Source organism: Carcharhinus amblyrhynchos, chromosome 13 (genome assembly GCF_965287045.1).
Source record: "Carcharhinus amblyrhynchos chromosome 13, sCarAmb.v2.hapA, whole genome shotgun sequence".
Lineage (NCBI taxonomy): Eukaryota > Metazoa > Chordata > Chondrichthyes > Carcharhiniformes > Carcharhinidae > Carcharhinus > Carcharhinus amblyrhynchos.
In genome coordinates, this window is record NC_137336.1 from 38,281,202 (window position 1) to 38,299,587 (window position 18,386).

Below are 18,386 nucleotides of genomic sequence, written 5' to 3' on the forward strand. Positions count from 1 at the left end.
CAGCTACTGATATGTCATGCCAGAATTCCAGTGACTCCTCGAGCTCAGGAGGTACTTCCCACATATATGATTATCCAGGACAAAGTTAAGGCAAGGTTGCAATTCCACTTTGACATCTACTTGTACAGCTTTAAAAGAAATTTTCTCAATAAAGTGTCAAGCACTTTCCCTCCATTTTTGCTAATGCCAGTTCTGAAGTTCTGGTGGAGAGCTGTGTACACAGAGTTGAGAGGATCTTCTAACTGGAATGGCTCGCTAAACAGAATGTTGATGGAATTCACTGAGAAGGGTCTTCACTGGTTAAGTAATGTAGATGGTGTGCTGTTAAAAAATGAGATCGAAAGTAGCTTTCTTCCTTCAGTGGCAGTTAAGGTGGGTCCCTGCTGATTTATGAGTTATTGTCACTTGCAGTTGACTAGCTAGTTGTAACCAGCATATTTCTACAAGTTATACATTAATGGGCTATCTGTTACCGCATAGAGGTGGGAGAAGCTGCAAAACTCATTGACAATGGAATTTGATGAGAGTGGGAATTTTATGAAGAGGTGCTAAATATTTTAAACAAGAGACAGCAGTGAAGTGATAAATTGCAGTAATTAGTTAGGTCTAAAGGGATGCAAATAAAATTTTAGCAGATGATACCAACATTTAAAGGAGTCCAAAATGCATTAAATAAAAAAAATGTTATGCATGAGTAATTGATTCATAAGTAGTTGTAAGGATGAGTTAACTCTCCATGCATCCTGGATAATCATTTATGCAGGAAGTACCTCCAGGTATTCAAAATCAAGCTCAGGAGTTCTGAAGAATAGCTAAAGCCCTGACAGGATGTATTAAAGGTGGAGATTTCCTGCATTGCAGTTCCAGGAGGTGCTCATCTGACAGAATAATTACTGTAAGAAGTCTCACAACACGAGGTTAAAGTCCAACAGGTTTATTTGTAGTAAATGCCACTAGCTTTCGGAACACTGTTCCTTCATCAGGTGAATGGAGAGCTCTGATCACAAGCAGGGCATATAAAGGCACGCACAGTTTACAGAATACTGATGAGAATGCGAGTCTTTACAGCTAATCTGTATTCTGTAAATTGTGTGTGCCTTTATATGCCCTGCTTGTGATCAGAACTTCCACTCACCTGACGAAGGAACAGCGTTCTGACAGCTAGTGGTGTTTATTACCAAATAAACCTGTGGGACTTTAACCTGGTGTTGAGACTTCTTACTGTGTTTACCCCAGTCCAATGCTGGCACCTCCACATCAGAACAATTACTGTACAGGTGTGGAGGATAATAAGGTGGGTTAGAAAGGTTAGGAAGAGGCAGACAGTGTAAGAATCCACCAGGAATGTTGCACTGTCAAAACCGATGTCCAATGCTAAATACCAGTGAGGGTAAGAACACCCTGGAGGATTGCAGTCAACACCATAGGACACATGACTAGACAGGACTGGGACGGAGAGAGAATGGAATGTAGAGGCATGGCAAAGTGTAAGATTAGAGGGTATTTGACTGGGTTGTAGACAGTTGTTTCTACAGCTACCAGCATAGTCTCACATCATGGATTAGAACCCACTTGTCAGCACAAAGTACATCTGTGAAGGATTATCGAAATTTTGAATGGGCCTGTGATACTAGTAAATAAACTTTAAACAGAGCTGCCAACCAATGCGCTTGTGGGAAGGTTAGCACTAGAAGAGGCAAAGGGAATTTACCCCCAAGTGCTGTAAGGTAGCTCGCAGTAAAATCCTGTTTATTTGAGAGAACAGATTTATAATGGGTCCAAATATGCCATTCCTGACTATGGAGAAAGTTCAAATGAGAACCTGCAGCCAGTTTTCACTCCTACAAAATCCAAGTACAATTCTAAATAATGTGGACCTTTATCTTTAGAAAAGTAATTTTTACTTGTTTCTGAGCAAATGTACAAAGCTGAATTTTTTTTGTAATTTGCAAACAAATGGCATAAAGCTGTCATATTCTCCATTCAAATTTCTGTATCAATAAGAAACCCAATCTACCTTGAAATTTGTGGGAATTATCATTGTCTAATTTTTTTAGTAAGTCCCAAGCGTGAACTGGAGCAAATCCCAGTACTGATAGAACGTAATAAAAATATCTTTCAAGATTATGTGCAATAAGAGGCCACCAGAAAGAAAATGATATAAAGCTGAGGGCCCATCACAGTTTGACAGTTATCACATTTTCACATGCTCCATTCTTTTAACTCAGGTTATCAAGCAAGTTCCTTTCCCCAAACCAATAAAATCAAATAGATAAGAATATGGAAACATATAAACACCTTTGCTTTAAAAAAAGTTCTGCAAAGTTTTTGATAAGTGAGGGGATTAAGGGTTGTGGGGAGAGGGCGGGAAAGTGGAACTGAGCCACGACAGATCAGCCATGATCTTATTGAATGGCAGGGCAGGCTCGAAGGGCTAGATGGCCTACTCCTGCTCCTATTTCTTATGTTCTTATGTTCAAAGCTCTTCACATTTTAGGGGCATATATTGCAAAAATAAGGATATTATGACGAACCTTTAAAAAACATTGGTTTAGCCTCTGAATATTGTGCCCAATTCTGGACACTGCAATGTAGGAAGGATGTGAAGGCATGAGAAATGATGTAGAAAATATTCAAGATAATGCTTCTAGGGATGACAGACTTTAATTACCTGGATAGATTACCTTAGAGCACATGAATTAGGATCTGGAGTGTACCACTTGGCTCCTTGAGCATGATGTGCCACTCAATAAGACACAGTGGATCTGATTGTAACCTGAACTTCACATTCCCACTTACCCCTGTCAACCTTTCACTCCATTGCTTATCAAGAATCTATCTAGCTCTACTTTAAAAACTTTCAAAGGTTGCTTCCACCGCCTTTTGAGAATGAGAGTTCCACCCCAAAAGAAAATATTTCTCCTCATCTGTGTCCTAAATAGGTGTATCCTTATTTTTAAACAGTGAGTCTCGTTCTCAATTCTCCTACAAGAGGAAACTTCCTTTCTACCCTGTCAAGAATCCTCAGGATCATATATGCTCTTCTAAACTCCTGCAAATACCTGCCTGGTCTTTCCAGGTATTGGTCTAGTAATTCTGAACTGCTTCCAATGCATTTCCATCCTTCATTAAATAAAGAGACCAATATTGTACACAGTCCTCCGGATTTTGGCTCACCAATGCCCTTTAGAACTAAAGCATAACTTTCCTACTCTCACATTCAGTTCCCCCTGCAATAAGCAATAATATTCTATTATCTTTCCCAATTAATTGCTGTACCTTCATGCTAATCTTTTGTGATTCATATACCTAGTTGTCTCTGCATCACAGACCTCTGCAATTTCTCACCTTTTATATAATATGCTGCTTTGTTTATTCTTCCTGCCAAAATGAACAAGATTGGAGACATTGGTATTGTTTTCCTTGGAGCAGAAAACATTGACAGGAGATTTGATAAAGGTGTTCAAAATTATGAAAGCCTAAATAGAATAGATAGGGAGAAACTGTTCCCAATAGCAGAAGGGTTGATAATCAGAGAATATAAACTTAAGGTATTTGGCAGAAGAACCAAAGGCAACATGAACTAAAATGTTTTTATGCAATGTTTGGTTCAGACCTGGAAGAGACAGATTTAATCGTGGCTTTCAAAAGTGAGCTGGATAGGCACTTGAAGGGGAAAAAAAGGACAAGGGAGTGGAAGCAGTTGATTTTCTTTTGCAGAGTTTGGTACTGAAATAATGGACTAAATTGACTCTTCCCATGCTGTAATCATTCTGTGAATGTCAGGGTAATTTGCTGATGATTCCTCCAGTAATATAAAAGCCTACAGCATGTTTTCTAAAATATCTGAGCATGAGTTGACAAGTACCATTCATCTCACAGAAGTCCAAGGTAATAACCATCTCCAACAAGTGAAAACCACTGCAATTTCTCTTGAAACCTCATTATCAAGTTTTCACTATCAGCATCTCACAGATGACATTTGAACAAAAGCTTAACTGGAATAACCGTATCAGCACTGTGACCTCAAGAGGAGGAAAGAAATACTCTGTGATAATTGACCCCTCAAAGCTTCCTCAGTATCTAGAAAGCTCAAATCAGATGTGTGAAGTGGTAATTGCCACTTGTATGGGTGGGCACATCCAAAACAACATTCAGGAAGTTTGGCACTACTAAAGACAAAGCATTTTACTTGATTGATATCCTTGACACTGAACTGAAAATCCCCTCCCTCCACCACAAGTATACTATAGCATAGTTTGTACCATTTCCATAATGCAATTCAACAGATCACTAAGCGTGTTTCAAAATCATCCACTAGGCTCAGACCACTATAATAAAAATGGACTGGAGCAACAAAATCATGCAGCCCTCCAAGAATCTCAGCATGTTGACATGGACATAGAAGGCCATTTCAATACTCCTGTTTGGTCAAATCCTCAAATTCCCCACTTCATATCATTGTGAGAGCATTATCAGCATCCTCTACAGCAGTTAAACTAGAAGAATCGTCATCATCTTTTCAGAGTGACAAGAACTGGGCAATAAATGCAGCATTGCCCACATCTGTGAACAAACAATAAAAGGTAAGTGATAACCTTGCACACAACCCTGCCACCCTCTAATAATGCTGTTTCCTGGTTGAGGCAAAAAAAGGAAAAAAAGTGGGAAAAACCAAGTAACTATAATCTTAGTATTCTTTCAAGAAATTTTGTTACACACTGACATGTGGAAGAGCATTATTGATCCACTAATTTTTAGAGAAGGCTGGAGAAGGCTGAATTTTGCAGGGGCAGCCAGTCCGCTGTCGCCGGGATGGAATATAGTAAAAAGCCTCATAACACCAGGTTAAAGTCCAACAGGTTTATTTGGTAGCGAAAGCCATTAGCACATAAAAGTTTGTGATCAGAACTCTCCATTCACCTGACGAAGGGTCAGAAGCCCGAAAGCTAGTGGCTTTGCTACCAAATAAACTTGTTGGACTTTAACCTGGTGTTGTGAGACTTGTTACTGCGTTTACCCCAGTTCAACACCAATATCTCCACACTGGGATGGAAAGCAGGGGTGGGGTTGGAATGAGAGGACAGAGGGGTAGCAACACAGCTTTGATGGATAGTGGGATTCCAGGCCACATTTTGTTAGTGGCATCCAATCAGAGGGCTAACAGTTTGGCATCCTTAACAGTGCAACTGTGGCGACTGCTGTGACTGTATCTACAGTGTGAGACTGCGTTCTTGCATTCAAGTCAGGTAAGTGGGGTCTGGGGGCAATGGAGCTAGTTAGACATACCCCACTGAGGTGGGGGGGGTGGTGGCTAGGATGGGTGGTTGCTGTGGGAAAGTGGCAGCATTGCCACAAGATTGGTCAATGCAGCTGGTGGGCCAAAGAATGCATGAAGTGGATGGCATCTCCTCCATCCATGGTGCAAACTGAGAAACTTCCAGGGTTTACTTGGTAGTCCCCATATGCCGTGGAAGACTTATCACCACCATTTCCGCCCCCCATCCCCTCATCCCCCCCCGCCCCCCCCCCACCGTCTTCAAATGGCTGGTAAGATTCAACCGTGAGGGTTTCCACTTATTGAGAGAAGCAAAGTTAAAGGTAATTAATTTAAGTTAGCCATCAAGTAGGGAATTTAGAATAAATTCATTTACGGAGTGATGAGAACATTCAACTTGCTCCCACAGAGTCTGGTTTAGGTGAATATGGTATAAATATATTTAAGGGAAGGCTAGATAACCATATGAGGTAGAAATGAGTAAAGGGGGCTAATAGAGTTAGATGAAGAAGGATGGGGGAAGCAGGAGTCTGCAGTGGTTGGGATGAATGACCTGTTGTTGTGTTATAAATTCTGTGTAATTCTAAGTAAAATTGAAGTGTGGAGTTGCTGTCAGAATGTGCTATTTGCCTTAGTCACAGTTATGGCAAAATAAAATCTAGTCTTAATGATGAGCAAGTACTGTCATTATTTAAATGGTAGACAATTTTGTTGAAACTTAGTCATATAATGTGTATATTTCAATATGCTAACAGAATAAACTCACCAGTGGTGATCCCATTGCACAATTGTATTGTGACTCTAATGACCATTGTAACTACACTTAGTCACTTTTTTCAAAGTACATTATGTTCTCCAGCTTGCATACAAATAATAACATTAATATAACCAATGATGAATTAATTTGTTCTGAATTTCAGAGTGTTCCAAACATTCTCATAATGCTGCATTTGTTCTTTGAAATTTGCTTTAATATGTAAACGATGGATTTTTAATGCCCTTTTTTCTACTGAATCAGATGGCTCTGTCATTAATCTACATGCTAATCTCTCTCCATTGACTTTGCAGTGGCAAAATGTACGCTATTAATTGTGCATTTGGCGGGCAGTTTGTGTGCTTGACAGCAGGCTTTCCTTCACAGTGCAAATGTGGCAGTACAAGCTTGTCAGTGCTTAGTGAGTTAAATATGTGCAATGGTAGTTAAATTAACCTCTAGCAACCTACACACATTGATCTCCTTCATTTGGTTCACAACATGAAGAGCAGTATTAGCGACTGTTTTAGATGTAGCCATTGCTGGGAAATATCAAATGCTGTCATTTTTTTCTAATCGTATTTGAACAGTGCAGGAACAGGAGGTCACCTTGTGAGGGAAGCCTATCCTGCAGATGTGATTTCAAAGGGAATGCATGAGTCATGGCGAACAGAGACCTTCATGTGATTTGAATGAAAGAGTGCCGAGATGGAAGGCAGTAGGCAAATACCAAGCGTAGGCGGTGATGGAAAATCATGCAGTGATACAAAGAGTGTAACCTCATAAATGCAAACTCTGAACAGTTGTATCTCCGAGCTGATTATCCAGACGACTATTCTTAGATTCAAACCATGATTGTTTTTGCATGGTGATACAGCCTATTGAAGTGTTCTGAAGTAGAATTGTTACAAATTGCAAATATTGAAGAACAAATAACTGGCAAATGGCTATTACATGGCAAAGCAAAAGAGAGAAATAATTCTGTGTCTAGTTAATGATATTTGAATGATATTTGAAACAGAAGGCATTTTGTAGTATTTGATTTTTTTCATATCACAAAATAAGAACATAAGAACATAAGAACATAAGAAAATAGGAGCAGGAGTAGGCCATCTAGCCCTTCGAGCCTGCCCCGCCATTCAATAAGATCATGGCTGATCTGTCGTGGCTCAGTTCCACATTCCCGCCCTCTCCCCATAACCCTTAATCCCCTCTCTTATCAAAAACCCATCAACACGCGTCTTAAAAATATTTAGCGAGGTAGCCTCCACCACTTCAACGGGCAGAGAATTCCAGAGATTCACCACCCTATGAGTGAAGAAGTTCTTCCTCAACTCCGTTCTAAACCACCCCCCCTTTATCTTGAGGCTGTGCCCCCTAGTCCTACTGTCCTTTCTGAGCGGGAAGAGTCTCTCCACCTCTGTACCTCGGTCACTACAGGTAATGAAAATAACCAACAACTAAAATTAATTACTGGACATGTCCTAGAGTTTGTAACCAATGGAAAGAATGAGAGAATAAGCAGTATCATTCTGAAGTTACTAACATTAAGCTTGTCATGCCATGAGTCAAGATTGTTATTGATTCAGATCTTCTGTTTTGATTACTTTTTTTTGATTGTTTCAATTGCATAATTTTTAATAGTTGAAAAGTAGTGAACTTAATAGTTCTATTACCTCCCCATTCCTAACAACACCCTTGCCGCTAACCAGATATCTAAGCACACGTATTGTTCAACATTAAAAATTCTTCCAAACTGTCCCTTAGTATGTATATGTTGCTGCAATGATAGGTGGTGGGTCAGTAACTTAGTTTAATATTCTTTAGTTTAGTGAAAAAAACTCAGTCTTGTATGACTAGTCCTAATCACTCAGACTATCTGATCCTTTGTAAAAAGAACTATAATTTATGTGATTTCTTAATGTATGCTCAGGACATCTCAAAGTGCATTGCAACCAGGGAATTAACTTAAATGTCAACCAATATGTGTACACCCAAAGACCTACAAATAGCTAAAATAAGATGCAAGAAATTCAATTGCACAGCACTGCCAGACTTCCCTCTGTTCTTTGAGGGCAGGCAACCCCATGGCCGATACTTATAGAGTCTGTGAGTCATTGAGATGGGTGCACACACTTGCATCCCCATCAACTGCCCAGAAATGTGACAAAGTGCTGTCTTCACATCACATAGCCCAACCTTGATTTGTGATGCCAGGATACCAAAATTGAACAATGCTGTCCTTGTAACATGAAAAGTAAATGACTGCAGATGTTGAAATCTGGAACAAAAACAGAAAATTCTGGAAAATCTCAGCAAGTCTGACAGCATCTGTGGAGAGAGAATAGAGTTAACGTTTCAAGTCTGGATGGCTCAAGGATTTTCCAGCATTTCCTGTTTTGGTGTCCTGGAAACACCTGGGTTTTCCACTCTTTAAAAAAACAAGCCTGAGGAGGCAAGATGGCTATGCAATTATGTTATTTAAAGGACCAGGCACCCTTACTTTATGTCAGTAAAATGTCATGCACTGGAAATGTCTGAAAACGCTCAGGATGAAAACACTTGTGAGACAACCTTTGTTTCTGTGGCGTATTTAATGTAGCAGCAGTCCCAAAGTTCTTCAGAGGAGCATTATAAAATCAAGTATCATGCTGAGCCATAGATGGAGATATTAGGCCAGATGACCAGGCTTTTGGTCATAGAGATGTTGCAAAGGAAGAAAGTGAGATGGAAAGGTATGGAGAAGAAACTCCAGAGCTTGGAGCCTATGAAACTCTAGGCATTGCCAAAAATAGCAGAGCAACTAAAATTGGGGATGCACAAGAGGCCAGGCATAGGGGAGCATAGATATCTTGGAGGGTCATGGGGTTGGATGAGAACATAAAAATGAGGGAGGATGAGGCCTCATTGAGCCTGATACCCTTTATAGCTATCATTCAGGGGTCCTTCAAGTGACAATGTATCTGAGGCTTTTTTGCCTCAGAAGCAATTGCAATCACCGTCCCAAAAATTTACATATGGAGGTCTTTTTAGATGTCAGAGTTGCACAGAATACAGCAAGTTAAAGTACTGAAGTGCTCCCCTGATCTATCAGGCAGCTAAAGCTCTACTTTAAGCCACTGGTAGTTCTCTCTATGCCTACTCTGTTAGTTGTGTATGCCTCAGTTGCTGCTGTATATATTTTAGAGAAGTTATCATCCATGGTGGCAAGCTAAATGCCTTGTTATCCACAAGTCTTACATTCATTTGTCTACTTTCTTCCAGGAGCTCAAGAAGAGCAGAATGGCTCAGAATACAAGCCTCATATCAACATCCAATAAACCTGGCCATCATTTAATGACTTTTTTGTCCAAGGTCATGTAATGAGGAGATTTTGTCAACAGTGTGCTGTTCCTGATGGCATAGCCAGAAATGAGCATCACTTCTCCTCATGATTTTTCCCATTTCCCATGTGGTTACAATTAAAATTTGAATAACCACATGGAAAAACATGTGCGATCATGTGGTAGGGAATATTTTTCAGTGGTGAAACCTGCCATCAGCTGAAAACGCTGCCGCTATGAGTAAGCCTCTGGCCAAACAGGGAGCTTTCCTGTCCCAAATCCATTGTCATCAATATAAGACTTGAGAAAGCAAAAGTGGCATTTGTGTTTTTCAAAATTAAATACTTCAGATTACATTGGCTTTACTTTATCCATGTGGGCTAACTTAGAGATCTAAACTTCTCATGGTTGACACAACTTGATGGTTGCTGGAGATTTTGAGGACATTTCTTTTATTGTGGGAAAGAACAATGTTGTGTTTAATATTTATGTTAGTGTCCAGTGTTGTACTCATCACTCTGAACCATAGTTAAACTTGCTTGCTCAGGTGACCCTCCTTCTATACATTGTAAAGGACATTGCCCAATATCACTTTCAGCAGGGACAACTGAAATGCTGTAGGTGAACAAATAATCCTGTAATGACTCTGCCATCCAACACACTGAAATTGACAGACATTTGGGCAGCAGTGAAATTGCCCTTTAGCTCCTTAATTTTCTCAGCTTGACTGACTGTCGTCACCCTGCCCCCACCTCACTTAAAATGCTGGGCCCTTCTCACTCCATGCCCCTGATTCCACCCTTTGTCTTCCCTCAGACCAATCTCCTCTCCTCTGTGAGTCCAACCCATGTCTATACCCACCGTCCCCATCACCACTGACTCACCTTTGCCAGGTTGAACTTCTGTGCAAACTGCCATTTTCCTACTCCTCTCCTTGGTACTGTAGAGTTAAACCACTGATGTTACTCACAATTGCACAATGCCAGTTTGAGCGTGCCACCTTAAAACAAATATTAACTTGATGCGATGAGGTTCTCATGCACTGCTGACTTCATCTTGAATGTAGGACATAATTAAAAATAATTTATGTTCATTAATATTCATGGAATGCAAATATACTACAAGTATGAACCAGCTGCAAACACACCACTGACTTCAGCTCTGCATCTCAACCTGCCAATGAGAAATCGAGATTTTGCATTCAACCATCCATACTCATGCAGGCTCCATTAAATTTCACCAATTATGTACTTTCAGTGAGATGTCCCTCTTAACTGATGGGCCTAATTATATGAGCTTGCAGTGTCACTTAGGGTATCTGTTGCACAGTAGAGAATCCAGAAATGTGTTAGAACAGTAATTCCATATTGTGCTTTAACCTTGACCAAAGTAGGTGAATTCCTGAGTTTCCCTGAAAGGTGTGTCAGTTAGCTATATTTGTGCTGTTGACACTTTTACAGCCATTTTGGTTCCGTTCATTGAAAAAGTCCCACTGTTATCTGTTTGGTAGGTGCAGTCTTCTCATACAACACTGTGAGATCTTTATGAAGTCTCTGTGATGTGTAGATTATTTGGGGTGGATAATATTTTATAGATTGCATCGCCCCTGTATCTAACCTCAGTCCCCTTTCCTCCTTCCTGTTCTGCCCCTTGTCTTTCTCTAGTAAAATTGCAAACAAATGCCCATTTGCAATGCCATACCTGGAATTCAGAAGACATCACTGTGCATGGACACAAGAATGGCTTGGTGGTTACAGAAATAGCTGTGTGATTTTATAGGCTTTTGGTTGTCTGACGCAAATCCAGTGAGAGGAGGGTAAAAACAAAACACTCCAAAAGCTATTTCATAAAGATTTTACAAAGTTTCTACAAGTTCCACACTCTAAGTTAAAAGACCTGCTGATGCTGGCAACAGTTACTTATGTGTTTTTTAAAATCTCTGCAATTATCCTTGGTGCACTAGACGTACAATTCATGGGATTTTGACTCAAATTTGAATGGAAATTACAATACTGTCATGATCACCTGGTAGAAATGGACTCTGCTTTAGAAACTACCCACACATTACAGGTAATGTATTTTTAACCTTGCTAGTTCTCGTCAGTAAATTTGGGGCCCCAAAGTCTTTAGAAATGCCACATACTAGATTTTTGGTTTGTGGTTTGGACCCCAACAATGGGATCAAATCCAGGTCTCAAACCCGCACTGTGCCAGAATTAGTCACCCAGGCAATTGTCAAAGGATTGCTGCCTGAATCACCAGAGACACAATCACCACAAGGATGCCATCCAGCACTGAAGGAGCTGCAGACTGCTGGTGCAAATAGGGGAGAAAGAAGTGCCCTCTCAGCAATTTTTAGGAAAAAGAAATGGCTTTAGCTGCCAGACACCATCATTTGGGGGAAATCCCTCCACAGGGCAGTCTGTGGCCAGACATGGGCATGGAAATATGGCGATTGCAGGGAGACAGCGATGTTTCTCAGCTTGACCCTGGAGCATTGGTCTCCTAATCTACCACTTGGAGGTTGTCCTCAGGCACCTGTCAGGTTCTAGATGCAGCAGAAAGCCCGCAGGCCGATGAGAAAATTCCTGCTGACCATTGACTTGAATAGGCCTTTCATTTACGTTAGCAAGCCATTTGCCCCTTTCAGATGGGTGGCCATAGTTGTGATATAATGTACTTGTGCACATTTTAAACTGCTGTCTGTACTACCACCGAGACAGGATGTGGAGCGGGATTTTCCAGTTGCGCTTGCCCCACAAGTCCTTCCCAATTTCGTTGGACCTCTGCATGGTCCATGTCCCATGCACTACAATTCCCATGGTGGGCAGGATGGAAACATTCCACCCATGATGTTGTAGTGCCTTGACTTTATACACAGCCTCCAGTTATCATTGTGTATATAGGCCATCAACTTGAAACCTTAACTCTATTCTCTCTCCACAGATGCTGTCAGACCTGCTAAGATTTTCCAGCACTTTCTGTTTTTGTTTCAGATTCCAGCATCCACAGTATTTTGCCTTTATTTTATTGAAAGATATGATTGTAAGCAGGGATTGACTGGCATTTAACCAATTAACACATGGTTTGCAACAAATTTGCATTCCATTGAGGCACAAAAACACACAGGAAAGGTTCAACCAGGGCAAATAAGAAATGTTAAAGGTTGTTTTCGGTCAAAGGAAGAGGCTCACAAAGTTGCCAAAAAGTCATAAGCCTGAGTCACCATGTTTCCATGAGATACCCAGGAATCTCCCACGATGCATACATTTTGAATCACTCCCAGGTGCAAGAGATACTTGAGGGAGCATTGCATTTAGAGGGTTGTTCTTCGTGATTAGGGATACCCTCAGAAGACATGGGTAATGTTGTATGTTCGTTGGCCACAGAGTGCATGTGAGGAAGAATGCAGTGCTGCACATTTAGCCACAAGATCCTTAATAGAGCAGACTATTGAACTCTTCACAGATGCAGATTAGAAGTTTGATCTGGTCAGACAAGGCTTTCCAATTCTTACAGACGGTTCCTGCATTATCATTGTTGTCTGCACCCTGCATAACCTAGCTGTAAAAAGGGAAGAATGTGTTGCCAGTGGAAGCCATAAAGAGAGGACTTGAAGGAGGATGAATCTGATGAAAGCGAAGAAGTAGACCAGCTACATGAGGATGCCGTTGCATGGACAAGACATGGCAGATGTACCTATGACAATCTCAACCCTATATGATTTCAAGAGGAATCAAGTGAAGACGAGTTTTTATGGTTACAGTTCTCTTCATGCTTCAACACAGGTGATACAACAACACCTTTATTGACATCTTTAACACATTACAAAAGGTCATCAATCTTGCAGTGATCACACAGGAAGCATGAGCCACCTTCAGCCCTAACAATGGGGTCATCCTTGGAAGGTGAAGTGGCCCAGCGACTATGACCGTGATGGAATGTGATAAACAATCCAGCCGTGCACATCCTTAAGCAACTACATATAGTAGAGGTCTTTCAAGCATGACAACAACAAGTCATGGCCATGGTATCCTTCAAAATACTGAAACACTTTTGCCCACATAGATGCACTCATGTGAGTACCTGCATTACTTATTACTCTGCATTTGTTGGAAGCCTGCCAGGCTTAAATATTGCATTGCCTTGGCATTTGAGAGAGATGTGGTCCAGGCGGTTTTCACATGATAACTTACTCCCTTCATAAATCCTGTTGAACACACAGATGTTCTGGAGCATCTCTTTCATGCTATTATAGTTCTCAACATTGTCCATCTCACAAAGGCCAATCCCTTCTAGGAACACTAAGTCAGCAAATGCACCGTCATGTAATGAATTCCATATTAATTTGCATTCTGTGACTTCACAGGGGGATTACGCCAAGCAGTGCCAGGCAGCCATTAAGGAGAAGATTGTGATCCTCACATGTAACTAGACAGGTTCATCAGATAAGTACACACCTCTGACCGCACTCTCTCACTCCCTTCTAGCAGACATTTCAAATGTTATTGACTGAAATCAACTTCTATCATTCAACATCTCACATAGAGTGAATGGAAACTAATACATTTCAGCCCTAAACACCAAGGTGGGAAAATGTTACAGGGAAGCTTGAAAGGCTATGGTACTCAATGATGAATACTACATGTCACTGTCATAAAATAAATGCCATTGCAAATTTCACATGGATGAAACGACTCCGACGTTGTTTGTGACTAATACTTAAAACATCCACAAACTACAGACTTCAGTGAAATAACATCAAGACAATCACAAATCTTAATGAATAATCTTTGTGAGGTCAAATAATCTTAGATGCAAGGGTCACCTGTGTATTATTTGACCATCATTTTCACACAAGAAGTGCCTCTGTTCATGTCACAGATATGGAACTTGAGGTTCACAGTGATGAGATTGAGAGAGACTTACTGGTACTGAAAGACAAAATGGGAAATAAGTGGGATGAGGATGGCTTCATTTTGTATCCTTGAATGTAAGTGTAACCTTGTATCACATTGATTAGCCATTCAATACCTGAAACTTGGAGAAGTCACCATGGTCTGGAGGTGGGAAAATACAAATGTGCTGTTGATGTCAGGAAATTTCAAGCCCATCACGTCCATTCCCCGCTCCAGCTTGTTTCCAACTCGAGCCCCAAGTGCCAACGTATTTGTGTTCCTTTTTGTCCATTTTTTCACCAGATGCTTGAATTTGCTGAAACAACCAGCTACTGCTGGTTATCTTGAAAGTCCATTTCATACTTGGACTGCATTGCATTATGTTAAATGTAAGCATTTCGGTACAGAAAAATAAAAGCATAGAGCATAAAAATAGTTTAGCAGTCAGGTAGAAAATGAGTTTTTGGAGTTATGATGATCATACCTATCTGATCGTATGAATTAGTGAAAAGACAAGGTTGATACCACATTAGAGTGAGAAAGAGAGGGAGACAGAGCGTGTGTGTGTGTGTCAGGGTAGTGGGAGGAGGGGACGGTGACTGGGAAGCAAGAAGGGCTAGTCCGACAGGTGGATTACTTTCGTCTTCCAAGCTCTCTTCTGAAAATAGCCAATTCATGTGCATTAGCTGAACAATGTAATCATGGATAAGCAGCTGGAGTTTATTTTGTTTGATGTTAATATTTTACTGACTGATGTGGTGAATTCAAGTTCAAGTCTTTGAGAAGCATTTTTCATAAACAGCAGAAAAAGTGATAAAATTGGAATTTACCTTGTTTATCGTAGAATATTTTAAATTGAAAAATGCATTTGAGCTGTGTGTATAGATGTGCCGCACTGTGGTATGACAGGTATTCGGCTGCAATTTCTTTGACATAATAAATCCTAGTTGTATAATCAGATAAAGCTGCTCAGTAATAACACCATACCTTCCCAGTTAGTGGAGAGAGAAAGCTGGAGTCAACATTAGTGGCCTCCAGAGTAACTGGTAGTTAGTTGCATAACAGCATTAATAGAGACCTGCAAACAGTTTACATACTCCATTTGCAGAGACATAATGCACAGTTTACATTTCTATACATTTTGTAAAAGACACTGATTCTCCAAAACAAAGAGAAAATCCAGTTCAGATTTAGGTGCAAAGAATTCCAGTGCCCGGATCCTTATATTTCATTAAACCTGAATATTACATGAGGTGCAAAAGATTCCAGTGGCCTGTTCCTTATATTTTGTTGTACCTGAATATTAAATTAGTTATATGATAAATAATTAAACTATTACATGACTACACGTTTTGCAGAATCTGAAGTGAAATTTTACTTCAGTGTAACTACCGCTTTCAGAACTCTAACACGTCCATATATTCAATTAAAGCCAAAAACCAACCCTGAAGTACTGAAATGTTATGAAAAATAATCTGGGGAATTTTCATTATGTTTTGTATTCCATACATTGTTAAAATCACAGGGTATTTTATACTTGTTTTATTAAAATTAATTCAATGGTAAATGCACCTCAGTATAGAAGATGTTGCCACCTGTTGGGAGAAAACAAATATAAGAAAGTAAAAACAATAGGGAACTCAGGAGAAATCTCTTTACCCAGAGTGCACTTAGAATGTAGAACTTGATACTCAAGGAATATTTGAGGTGAATGGCATTGGTGGAATTAAATGGATGTTGTATCAACGTAAGAGACAGAAAGGAATAGAAGATAGCCTTAATATGGTTAGTTGAAGAGGGTTGGGAGGAAGCTTGTGTGGAGCACAAATGCTTATGACGACCAGTTGGGCTGAATGGCCCATTACAATGCTGTTCTTTTTAAGTAATACCATGGTTGACTGATATCATTTATTGGAAAAAAAACATACTTACCATTTAAAATATGTGCATATTTAGAATTCAGAGCACACTATATTGTTTGTTTTAGAACTCAAAGCAACAGTGCAACATGTTACTTATGATTTTAACTTAAATTAGTTTTCATATTGGCTACTGCGCAGATACCAAATCCAAATCTTACTTATTCTAAGTTATTGGCTCTTCATAGCATCAATAAATTATGTATAACTTTATTGTACAAGAATATTAGATTTGTCAATTTAGTGATCTATATGACAATATCTAGCAGTGTTTCCCCAAAGTATTTTCCAATATGACAGACCATGTTAACACTTGAAAACTAATCTGATCCCAGATGACAACAAAAACAACAAATAAAGCAGCATAGCTGCATTCGCTATATAATTATTAAAATTTACAAATGATAGTTTGATATGTAATACATCACATTAGTTGAAAATATGCATTTTCAAAGTACTTTGTAAAATTGTTATTTTTTATATACTCATGTATATTTCAGGCAAGTCCTTCATATTTCTTGGACAGAAGATCAGTGAACCCCCTCTATATTCTCCTGTTAACATACAGATATGTTGGTGGCACAGTGGTTACCACTGCCGCTTCACACTGCCTGGGACTAACGTTCAGTTCCGGCCTCAGGTCACTGTCTGTGCAGAATTTGCACATTCTCCTTGCGTCTGCGTGGGGTTCCTCCAGGTGCTCCGGTTTCCTCCCACAGTCCAAATATATGCGGGTTAGGTTGATTGGCCATGGTAAATTGCCTCTTAATGAATAAGTGGGGTTAAGGGTCGGATTGTTGTTGGTGCAGGCCCGATGAGCAGAATGGCTTCCTTCTGTACTCTGCTGATTCTGTGATAAGTTGCACACACACACATGTATACACGCACACATCAAGTTGGCCCCTATCTCCGCACAGCCTCCCAAACACATAAACCAATTGCTAGTCCCTGTCTCTACACCATACACTATAATAAGCTGCTCTCCCCCACACAGCGCACAGGTCAGCCAGCCAGTGGCAACTACTGAGGACATTAAGCAGTTCTGAAAGCACACGCCCCAGTCCATGCCTGTGTGCATTTGATTCTTCAACTCCATGCCACTATTCTGCCTACCAGTTATTGCCTTTTAACAATTTCATGTTTTCCTAACATATTTGTAATGAATACATACTGCTCTTATAAGTTTTACTTGAGTGGAGTATGGGAGAGTGAAGCAATGCTGGGAGGATCACTGCGTAATGGGTGCGGCTCCCTTTCAGACTGGATCATGTAATAATTAGGAAGGTTACTCCCTTACCAACTCCCCCTCCCTTCCCTAGCCCTTTCCCTCACCACCCACATAGTCATTAATTTAAGAACTGACATCTCCTCAGACTCCAGTTAATCTTTTTTACATTATCCATTTGTTCATTCACGTTCTTACTGCTTAATACACAGTGGGCTCTAATAAGACCATGGATCTGTTGAGTTAATGAATCCCCTGCATATGATATTTCAAAATGGTCATGCGAAGACCAAAACAAAATTCAAGGGACTATGCTATCAGTGTCGAAATAGGATTTAATAGAAAGATTTAATGGGAGGAAGGATGAAGTGGGGAGGAAAATATCAATGATTCGGGTATCAAACTTGTTGTTCATACTGTTGGCCCCAGGCGGAACTAACCTTATTGATTCAGAGAGACTGAGAAACAAGCAGGACACTGTTGCGGCCTCAGTGTAGGGTGCAGTCTCAAAGGACGGGGGCTCGCAACCCCATCTGTTGTTTCTGCAACCCCATTTGGGGCTGCGATCAATTGTTTGAGAACTGTTGATGTATAGTAAGTACTTGCGTAGTGCTTGCTTAGAAGTAACTGAAGTCTTTTGCCTTTTTTTCTCTTTCTCTGTTACAGCTGTTCCTTTTCCACTCAGCCATCGACTGACCATGAAGGAAGTGTTTGATTGTGATGGCAAGCCACGGGTCGATCTTTTGAAGGCTCATCTCACCAAGGAGGGACGGGTAGAGGAAATTGTAGCACTTCGAATTGTTAATGAAGGAGCATCAATTCTTCGCCAAGAGAAAACAATGTTGGATATAGAAGCTCCTGTGACAGGTAGAATTGCATAGATACATAAATATTTTGAGTCATGAAACAGCTTTACTGCCAAGTAAAAATGCAGATTTTAGTTGTGAATGTATTAAGTCAAACAAGGAACTGTGACTACACATTGCCAA

General features: G+C 40.2%; 1 protein-coding gene across 4 annotated transcripts in view; it reads left to right on the forward strand.

Moving 5' to 3' along the window:
* ppp3ca (protein phosphatase 3, catalytic subunit, alpha isozyme) overlaps nucleotides 1–18,386 on the forward strand; it is a 325,439-nt gene that overhangs the window by 133,741 nt on the left and 173,312 nt on the right. For all 4 annotated transcript variants that reach the window (XM_080201555.1, XM_080201556.1, XM_080201557.1 and 1 more), the window contains one exon: nucleotides 18,064–18,264. In XM_080201555.1, the coding sequence (XP_080057681.1) occupies nucleotides 18,064–18,264 (201 nt within the window). The remainder of the gene's footprint in view (nucleotides 1–18,063; nucleotides 18,265–18,386) is intronic.